Here is a 10,794-nt window from a genome sequence, read left to right as displayed (position 1 = left end):
TCATTAATTGGTTATGCAGATGCAGGATATTTGTCTGATCCACACAAAGGTCGATCTCAGATAGGCTATTTATTTACAAGTGGAGGTACAACCATATCATGGCGTTCGACAAAACAAACTATGGTTGCTACTTCTTCAAATCATGCAGAGATAATAGCCATTCACGAAGCAAGTCGAGAATGCGTTTGGTTAAGATCTATAACTCAACACATTCAGCAAACATGTGGTCTTCTTCGAAAGAGAATATTCCAACAATATTGTATGAAGACAATGTTGCATGCATAGCTCAATTGAAAGGAGGATATATCAAAGGAGATAGAACAAAACACATTTCACCGAAATTCTTTTTCACTCATGATCTTCAGAAGAATGGTGAAATAGATGTACAACAAGTTCGTTCAAGTGATAATTTGGTTGATCTGTTCACTAAGGCATTACCAACCTCAATATTTGAAAAGCTGATATATAAGATTGGAATGCGTCGTCTTCGAGACATTAAGTGATTTTTCATCAGGGGGAGTAACTACACACTGCACTCTTTTCTTTAACCAAGGTTTTGTCCCACTGGGTTTTCCTGGTAAGGTTTTTAATGAGGCAGCAAGCAATGCATATTATAAATAACTATGTACATCCCAATATTATTTTTTTGTAAGTTTTTAATGAGGCACATTATCTTACATGGACATCCAAGGGGGAGTGTTATGAATAGTTTGTACATTGGATACTACTTTGGATACTACATTGGATGCTACATTGGATGCCCATGTTGTGAATAACTTAAAGATTAAATTTCCTATTTTATGTCCATCATCTTTACTTTTTATGCCTATAAAAGGCCATGTAATTGCAATGAAAAATTACACCAAAGTGAAAGAAGAAAGCACTTCTACATTCTCTCTATCTCTTCTTGTCTATATTTTACTGCATTGCTTTTATTTTATAACAACAAGTACTTACTTGTATTATTTGTTTTTTAAATTGTAGGGTTTTGTTGAGCACCTTTACCTTTCTAGAGATAACTAATTGGACAACTATTTCATAACCTTTGCGAATATACATTGAATATATAAAAATAATGTGAAAACTTAAAAATCCCTAACTTAAAATAAAGCCAAAACGTGTTTAAGGAATTCCGTGAGGTAGGTACCGTTTTGTTCCCTAAATGCCCCTACTTTTGTAAACTCACTCTATAAAGCACATTGTCAGCCTTTTTACAATCATCTCTCTCAGTACACTGTGCACTCTATTTACAGGTATTTCTTCTCTCTCTATATATATCTCTCATTATTTCTCGGTGGGATCGTTACTTTTTCGAATGTAAATAGAAATTTGAAGCTATTTATTCTTGAAAATCGTATGAAATGTTGAGATTTTGCAGAAATTTGGGTCAATTATGTGTTGAATGAGAAGCCCTTACCTTTTGTACCATCCATAGCATGTTTTAGAGTACAACAAATAAATTTTGCTGAATGCGTTGCTATATTGAATGCATGCCATAGTTGTGAGGTTAATTTCGCGGATAATTATCCAACTTTCAATTTGTTCGCATAAAACTAACTTTTGTAACACAAAAAAAAATGACTGAATTATACCTATGCATGACAGACTGGTATTTAACTCATGTAATTCCTTCTTTTTTTGTGTGTGTGTGTGTCTTTTTTGGTGGTTGTTTTAAAGAGTAGAAACTGGGAATTAGTAACATGCTCTTTTTGCATCATATTATTGGAGACAATGCTTTTTTGACATATGGTAATGAAATTACTGCTTTAAGGATGACGTACGTTCATAATGTGTTAAATTAACCTGAAGCATTTTTAACATGTGCTTTATTTTTTATATCGTTGTTGTTGTAGTGAAAGAGCATAATCTTATAGGTGATGCTGCAATAGTTACATGGGAAGAACATAATTTTTTTGTTTTGCATGTTAAATTTACTCAATTGTCAAAATTCATTTGTTTGTTTTGCATGTTAAAGTTAATTTTCAAAGTTCCACGAGATCTAATTTTGCTGGTCTGATCGAGTTACTCTGTTTTCGTTGACCATGTGTGGTTTCTGTTTTTTTCCTGGTCTTAAGATGGTGTTATCTGATCCTTTTGAAAGAAATAGCTGGATTGAACTAGCTTCAGGCTGTCTGTATAATTGACATTGGGAGCTTTAATTATCTTTTTCCTTCAGCACTAATCTTCATTGGGATCTTTAGTCAGTTTTACCTTGGCATTGGTTGATTTTACAATGCTGTTATGCATCACTTTCAACTTGGTTTTGAAATATAACTGAACTTCCCACTTGGCACTTTTCGCCGAATGCTGTTACTCAAGAGTCAAAATGCTAATCTGACTTGCAATAACATTATTATACCTGTGGAAGAGCTTTTGCATTATTTATATCATATATGTGCTGTTTTCCAAGGAGTGAGGTGCCTTGAGTTTCTTAAAATTCGTTTTCCTATGTTCTTTACTCATGGTATAAAGAAGGGAGGTCATTCTATTGCCAAATCCTTTTTGTTATACCCAGTCCATGTCTCTCCGGAGAAGTGCTTTTCTATTTTTTTAAAAACTTAAATGGCAATGGGACTCTACAGTAACGACACTCACATTTACTTCAAATCTTGTATTGCAAATTTCATTGCAAAGTGGCGCTCCGCTGATCTGCTTCAACGCTTCTGAATACAGAATACTTTTTGTTATACCCAGTCCATGTCTCTCCAGAGAAGCGCTTTTCTATTTTTTTTAAAACTTAAATGGCAATGGGATTCTACAGTAACGACACTCACATTTACTTCAAATCTTGTAGTGCAAATTTCATTGCAAAGTGGTGCTCAGCTGATCTGCTTCAACGCTTCTGAATACAGAATATTTGCTATATGTGATTGAAAACAGGATTGTTCTTCGTTTCGTTCCTAGTTTATTTGTCCATGACCTAAATTTCATTAGATCTGGAATTTAAAGTTGTAAACTGGATATGCGAGAAGCACAGTTTTTGTTTGTGGTTCATAACTTGGTTTCATCATTGTTACAGCTGTACTGGCCTCTTTTTCCAAGATGTCGGATGCTAAGGCCCCCCTTCATCCCAAGAGGAAGAAGCAGGTGGTGGACTTTCTTCTCCAATTCAGATGGATCATTGTTATCGTCTTTGTCCTTCCTTTTTCGTTCCTGTTTTACTTCTCCATATATCTAGGGGATGTTAAATCTGAGAGGAAATCATATGAGCAGCGTCAGAAGGAACACGATGAAAATGTTAAAGAGGTCGTGAAGCGCCTTGGGGAGAGGGATGCATCAAAGGATGGTCTCGTCTGCACAGGCAGGCCTCCGTGGGTGGTTGTCGGAATGAGAAATGTAGACTATAAGCGTGCTCGTCATTTTGAAGTTGATCTTTCTAAGTTCAGAAATATACTTGAAATTGACAAGGAAAGAATGATTGCTAGAGTTGAGCCTCTGGTCAATATGGGCCAAATCTCTAGAGTTACTGTCCCAATAAATCTTTCCCTTGCAGTTCTTGCTGAGCTTGATGATCTGACCGTTGGTGGTCTGATCAATGGCTTCGGGATTGAAGGAAGCTCTCACATCTTTGGATTGTTCTCTGACACTGTTGTGGCACTTGAGATAGTTCTAGCAGACGGACGGGTGGTTAGAGCTACAAAGGACAATGAGTATTCTGATCTTTTTTACGCTATCCCGTGGTCTCAGGGGACATTGGGTCTTCTTGTTTCAGCTGAAATCAAGCTTATACAAGTTAAGGAGTACGTGAGACTTACCTACAAACCTGTAACTGGTAATCTTAAAGAGCTTGCACAGGCTTATGCGGATTCTTTTGCACCTAGAGATGGAGACCAGGACAATCCTTCTAAAGTTCCAGAGATGGTAGAAGGCATGATTTATAGTCCCACAGAAGGTGTTATGATGACCGGTAGATATGCTTCGAAACAGGAAGCCAAGCAAAAGGGTAATGTAATCAACAATTATGGTTGGTGGTTCAAACCATGGTTTTACCAGCATGCTCAAACTGCACTGAAAAGAGGGGAATTTGTGGAGTACATTCCAACTAGGGACTACTATCACAGGCACACAAGATCCTTGTATTGGGAAGGGAAACTAATTCTTCCATTTGGTGATCAGTTCTGGTTTAGATTTCTCCTAGGATGGCTCATGCCACCCAAGATCGCTCTGCTCAAGGCCACTCAAAGTGAGGCTATCAGGAACTATTACCATGACCATCATGTCATTCAGGATCTGCTTGTTCCTCTTTACAAGGTTGGAGATTGTCTTGAGTGGGTCCACCGCGAAATGGAGGTAAAACTCTATACTCTTTGTTTTCTGTTCATGCACGAAGCACAATAAGATTGACTGTGTTCTCTATGGTTTTCATGTTTGTTCCAAGAGTGCAACGAACAGAAGAAATACTTTTCATGTCTGATTGTATTTGAATTAAATTTGTTTAGGTATATCCTATCTGGCTCTGCCCACACAGAATTTACAAGCTGCCTGTGAAACCTATGATCTATCCTGAACCAGGATTTGAGGCACACCGCAGGCAGGGTGACACTGAATATGCTCAGATGTATACTGATATTGGCGTCTACTATGTTCCTGGAGCAGTCCTCAGGGGTGAGCCCTTTGATGGTGCAGAGAAATGCCGCCAACTGGAGCTTTGGTTGATCGAAAACCACGGGTTCCAGGCTCAATACGCGGTCACTGAACTGACAGAGAAGAACTTCTGGAGGATGTTTGATAATACCCTCTACGAGCAGTGCAGAAAAAAATATAAAGCCATCGGAACCTTCATGAGCGCGTACTATAAATCCAAAAAAGGAAGGAAGACGGAGAAGGAGGTGCAGGAAGCCGAGCAAGAGAAAGCTGAACAAGAGACTCCAGAAGTCGATGAGCAAGAGAAAGCATATTGATTTTAAATCAGTTTCATTAGATTTTCTCTGCCTTTTGTCATCCATTTAGTTGTGCTAGTCTGAACTTTCAGTTTAAATAACCATCTAAATTCAGATAATGTTCCAAATAATGGTAACTGCAGTTCGAAATTCAGATGATGGTCCAAATAATGGTTCACATGGATCCGTTTCCGTTTCGTGTTATTTAAAATTTTGTGGTAGCTTTCAAGAAGGAATCAATTGTTTTCTTTAGATGTTTCTAGTGTCCAGTTCAACAGATGGTTTTTACTTTATTGAAAAAGTTCCAGCAGATAATACACATCCAGTACTGAAGATTCACTTTAACAAAACCATGAAATGGTTTGTCTATTTACTGAAAATAATTGCAACAACTTTCAGCTAGCCTATCTGTCACAACATTTCCCAATTTATTCAGTATAGGTAAAACAAAAACTCAAATGTAAGGCGCACCAAAAGGGATTGTACGAACAGAACATAAAATACTCCATAGCATAACCTTTACAATCAAAACCAAATATTTAGAATAGACATTATTTCTTAGAATAAATTTTACCCTCCACACTCCTAGCTACCATTTGACCATAGATTTTGGCTTCATTTTTTCCAAAAAAAAAAAAAATGAAAATATTGTTTGTTTATGAAATATGATCATGTTTTGGGAGGAAAAAATTCAAAAAATTTTGAGTTCCCAAAATCTGCTCAGTTTTTTGGGTGAAATTTTTTTTTCCACTCAGAAAACTTTAACTTTTCTTCAAATAAAATGCATGTCCAAACACTATCTTGGTTAGTGGAGCTCGAAAAGTATGAAGTATGTTCAGGCCAACTTATTAATACAGATAAGAATTGCTTTATCAATTGCCTCCAGTGAAGACATTCAGAGAATAAATGATATCACAGGATACAAGTATAAAGAATTTCCTATGACTTACTTGGGGTGTCCATTGTATGCGGGAAGGAAGAGGATTTCTTTTTTTAATGATATGATCACAAAGATTGTGAGAAAAACATCTGCCAACAAATTTAGGCACTTGTTCCTACTTTTGAAACTACTATTGTTAGATGGATTAAACCAGTTGCAAATTGGGTTAAGCTTAACACAGATGGTAGTAGGGATGGAGAAGGGTATATGGGATCAGGGCGAATCATTAGAAATTCTAATGGTGTTTTGATTATGGCATTTGCACAACCACTGGGAAGGGGTAGTAGTAACTTACCTGAGACTAAAGCGGCATTGATTGGAGTTAAATGGTGCATCGACCAGGGATATCGCAGTTTGATTTTAGAATGTGACTCTTTGATCTTGGTTAACATGTTGAAAGGCTTGTACAATCATTCTTGGCAAATTAAGGATATTCTACAACTCTTGTAATCTTGCGAGTTTTCAATCCAGCATTGCAATCGTGAAGCTAATCAAGTAGCAGATGCATTGGCTAAATGGAGCATCGTTCATGGGGAATTCTATCTTTTATAGTTGGAAGGATCTTCCCAATCAAGCTACATGCCCATATGTAATGGACAAGATACAAATGGCTACATGTAGACACAGTGGAAAAAGGAAATTTGTTACTGAATTTATGTAATTTTCTGCATAACCACTTTTTGGGGACTCCTTACATACATAGGTAGACTTCCTTACGTAATATTGGTAAGAAAGCTGCTCTATCCTTGTATTTGTTCTATTAGCAGAGGTAAGGTGAAGTCACCCTCTGTTAGGTGCTTTTTTTGCTGGGATTAATATAAAAGGAAGGCACCATGTAAAGGTGTAAAATTTTATTTAAAAAAAAAAAAAACTAGTGGAGCTAAGATAAATCTTTTTGTCCAAAGAAAGTAAACAAAATTCCTCTAAGCTGTCAGCATATTCCATCTCTCTCTCTCTATGGAAAAATGAAGTGGCCAATAAACAAGAAGTATCCGTTAGAAGCTTGAACGTTAAGCCTACCGTTAGAATCCAGCTCACCCAACTCTTTAAAACATCAATTCTACACATAGAATCTTCCATAGACAGAATCTAGACCTTCCTTCCTCCATATTCTCTGCATTCCGTCACCAACCACAAACTCCATAGAAGCAAATTAAGAAGAAAAAAAGAAAGCAAGAGATGGGTATGGTAGTGGTTATATCACTTCCATTTATAATATTCACAATATTTATTGGATTTGGGTGTTATTTTGTTGGGAGAGCTAAAGGTAGACAAGATCTCAGAACCAATCCCCAAGTTTTTGGGGTACCCACTCCACCTCCCGGTACTTGTCCTACTGCTGCTGCTGCTCCTCCTCCTTTGCCTTCAACTCATTTCAAGCATGACAACACTTCCAATGTGTAAAGAAATTACTGATGAATTATGAAGTTGTACTGCGAATTACGGATGGATTATGTTTTATCATATTAATTAGTAAAGAAATTGTAACAAGTGAATGTGAAGTTTGCTTTCATATCTACATTAAAATTTAAATTCTATTACTTTGATTTCCTCAACTATCATTTCAACACTTTTAGAGCACATTTGATGAAGATGAGCTTCAAACATCCGACTTGTGTAGTAAATTCGAATTAAATGAGTATTTTGTAGTTAGTAAAGCTTACCGCATCTAGTTAGGAGTTTCACCCCCCCCCCCCCCGGGTTTGTTTGCACAACGTAAAGGAAATGGAACTTGATGTTTTTGTTTTAATCCCCGGTCGACAAGATGCTTTCGCCCCCTAAACTTTTGTTAAAATTGGTTTTGCCTCCTATCCTTTTGATTTAGGTCTCCTTCCTCTCAAAAGTTAGGATCTGCAGTTGAGTTGGGGGGAGGGGATACAGAAGGATTTTGTGAAAAAAACTATACAATAGCTAACAAGACATTTGAGAGCCCCTTATTACTTTTGTAAAGGGGACAAGTGAGGTTGCTGAGTTGGTTAAGCACCTTCACCAACGATCATTAGGTATTGGATTCGAGTCACGCTGGAAGGGAAGCGTGGAAACACCATAGATCTTCCTAATTTGAGAGGAAAAAAAAATTAAAGGAACAGAAACATCCCAAAGTTAAGGTAAGAGTTGAAAAATGAGTTATTATTAATTAAGAGTCATTATGCATCCAAATATTAATATCAACACTGTGTTAGGGATTGCGAATGTATTGGCATTTTTTGCGCCATACTGTTAAACTTGTTCCATCAAGAGGTTCAAAGTACTGTTAATTTGTAGTCGTTGGTAATTTTCAAAATTGTTGTTTTATGCTATGATAAGATTTTAATAACTTATTTAAACTTAAAAATCTATTAAGTTTGTCAAGTAGAAGGACTAAATAAACACCACTCACTAATTGTAAGTTTTATCTTACTTGAACATCCACATTACTAAGGTTAGAATTTACAAATAACTGCAACTACAACAACAATCCAGTGTATTCTTACAAGTGGGGTCTGGGGGAGGGTAGGATGTACACAGCCTTATCCCTACCCGGAAGGACAGAGACACTATTTCCGGTAGACCTTTGACTAGAGAAAAGATGGAAAAAGCACTGATAGCAAGTAATAACAATACAAGATAATTAGAAAATTAAATCCAAGATAGCAAAGAAAAGATGAAATAAGTACTGATAGCAAGTAATAATAGTGCAAGATATGTAGTAATAGCAAACTAAGAGAGTACTGATGGCAAGTAATAACAGTACAAAATATGTGGTACTAGCAAACTAAGGATAAAAGTGATACCATACTAACACTAATACTATTGCACTAAGGAAGACAACAAGAAACGCTCAACTACATACTAACATTCTACACTAATTTTCAACATTCACATCCTCCTATCAAGGGTCATGTCCTCGATTAGCTCAAGTTGCGCTATGTCCCGCCTAATCACCTGTCCCCAAGACTTCTTTGACCTACCTATACCCTTCCTCTTACCCCTAAGTCCAACCTCTCACACCTCCTGTCTGGGGCATCTGTGCTTCTCCTGTTAACATGTCTGAACCATCTTAGCCTCGCATCTTGCATCTTTTCCTCCAAAAGGGTCACTCCCACCTTTTTTCAAATAACTCCATTCCTAATTCTATCTAACCTACTATACCCACACATCCATCTCAATATCCTCATTTCAGCTACATTTATCTGTTGGACATGGGATTTCTTGACTGGCCATCACTCTGTCGCATACAACATAGTCGGTCAAACACTACCTTGTAGAACTTATCTTTAAGTTTCAACGGCACATTCTTATCGCACAAGACATCGGAAGTGAGCCTCCACTTCATCCACCCTGCTCTGATACAGTGTGTGACATCCACGTCAATCTCCCCATCACTCTGAATCACAGACCCAAGGTACTTAAAGCTCTCCCTCATGGGAATGACTTGCGTATCAAGCCTCACATCCCCGTTCGCTTCCTAGGTAACACCTCTGTCTTGGTCCTGCTTAACTTGAAACCTTTAGACTTAAGGGTATGTCTCCAGAATTCCAATATTTCGTTAACACCACCTCGCGTCTCATCAATTAGAACTATGTCATAGGCAAATAACATGCACCAAGGCACCTCCCCTTGAATGTGTCGCGTCAATGCATCCATTGCCAAGGAAAACAAAAATGGGCTAAGTGGTGATCCCTTATGTACCCCATATCAATCGAAAAGTAATCAGAGTCTCCTCCTACGGTCGTTACCCGTGTCTTAGCTCCATCATACATGTCATGGACCATACGAATGTACGCTACTGGTACTCTCGTAGCCTCCAAACATCTCCATAAAACCTCTCTCGGGACTGTCATAAGCTTTTTCTAGGTCAATGAATACCATATGCAGGTCCTTCTTTATTGCCTAATATTTCTCCACCAATCTCCTCACAAGGTTAATGACTTCCCTAGTCGACCGCCCCGATATAAAACCAAACTAGTTCTCGAAAATGGATACACTTCTCCTCATCCTCCCCTCAATCACCCCCTCCCAAACTTTCATCGTATGGCTCAACAACTTGATACCCCTATAGTTATTGTAGTTTTGGATATCCCCTTGTTCTTGTACAACGGAATTATCATACTCCACCTCCACTCTTCAAGCATTTTCTTCGTCCTAAAAATTACATTAAACAACCTAGAGAGCCATTCCAAGCCCGCCTTACCCTCTTCCAGAATTTCACAAGGATCTCGTTTGGACCGGTCGCTTTATCCCTACTCATCTTGCGCATAGCCCCTTCAACATCCCCCACTCTTATGCATCTACAATACCCAAAATCTCGACGTCACTCAAAGTACTCCAACTCACCCAGCATATGACGAGCGCAAAACACACACTTAAATTGTGCTCATTAGTTAAAGATAGTATAGTATAATATCGTGTCCACAGGGATTAGATTTAAACAACATTCTCGTAGTTTGTATATTGATTGCTATCTGGGAGGATCAACAGTTGAGATTTATACGATTAATAATAAGATTTAACTAAGAATCTAAAATCTACAACTATTGACTACTGACTATCGAAACAAGGAATATGCAATTAAGGATATCTGTGGGAGAGGATAGGGTTTTGACGGAATAAGTGCAAGATAATTATTCGGGATCTAACTCTAGATAATTCACTTCCAATATTCAAGTGATTGTCTCGAATTCACTCTATTATTATTTCAAACACTCAGCAAAAACTCCTCTCTCGATTAAGTCTTAACCTCACGAGATGGACCAGTTTAAGTTCTGTGAAGATATGCAAGAATGCGTAGTGGATCGGTCTTTAGAAAAACCTTTTTTGATTATTTTCCTAATTACATTTAATCAATGATTCAACTAACCTCTTTCGATTACTTAGAAGAATCTATGAACTCAACCAACAATATAATGTAATGATATCACAAGTTATTCCTCTTTCGATTACAAGAACAAGTGAATATAGATGCAACAATTAAATCTTCCAAAAACGATTCAA

General features: G+C 37.4%; 1 protein-coding gene across 1 annotated transcript; it reads left to right on the top strand.

Moving 5' to 3' along the window:
• Nucleotides 1-1,147: 1,147 nt before the first annotated feature.
• On the top strand, nucleotides 1,148-7,376 carry LOC107795958 (delta(24)-sterol reductase-like). The gene is made up of 3 exons (XM_016618667.2): nucleotides 1,148-1,253; nucleotides 3,020-4,290; nucleotides 4,440-7,376. The coding sequence occupies exons 2-3, from the start codon at nucleotides 3,043-3,045 to the stop codon at nucleotides 4,899-4,901; spliced, it is 1,710 nt and encodes a 569-aa protein (XP_016474153.2). The 5' UTR covers nucleotides 1,148-1,253; nucleotides 3,020-3,042; the 3' UTR covers nucleotides 4,902-7,376.
• The last annotated feature ends 3,418 nt before the right edge of the window (nucleotides 7,377-10,794 follow it).

Source organism: Nicotiana tabacum, chromosome 3, assembly GCF_000715075.1.
Source record: "Nicotiana tabacum cultivar K326 chromosome 3, ASM71507v2, whole genome shotgun sequence".
Taxonomy (NCBI): domain Eukaryota; kingdom Viridiplantae; phylum Streptophyta; class Magnoliopsida; order Solanales; family Solanaceae; genus Nicotiana; species Nicotiana tabacum.
The sequence above is the reverse complement of the archived record's forward strand: the minus strand, read 5'-3'. Positions and strand labels throughout refer to the sequence as shown.

What these genes read in the sequence shown, in the direction of transcription:
- LOC107795958 (XM_016618667.2), top strand. Translation starts at nt 3,043, where the DNA reads ATGTCGGATGCTAAGGCCCCCCTTCATCCCAAGAGGAAGAAGCAGGTG. An exon ending in GGGTCCACCGCGAAATGGAG is followed by an intron (nt 4,291 to 4,439) that starts GTAAAACTCTAT and finishes AAATTTGTTTAG; the next exon opens with GTATATCCTATCTGGCTCTG.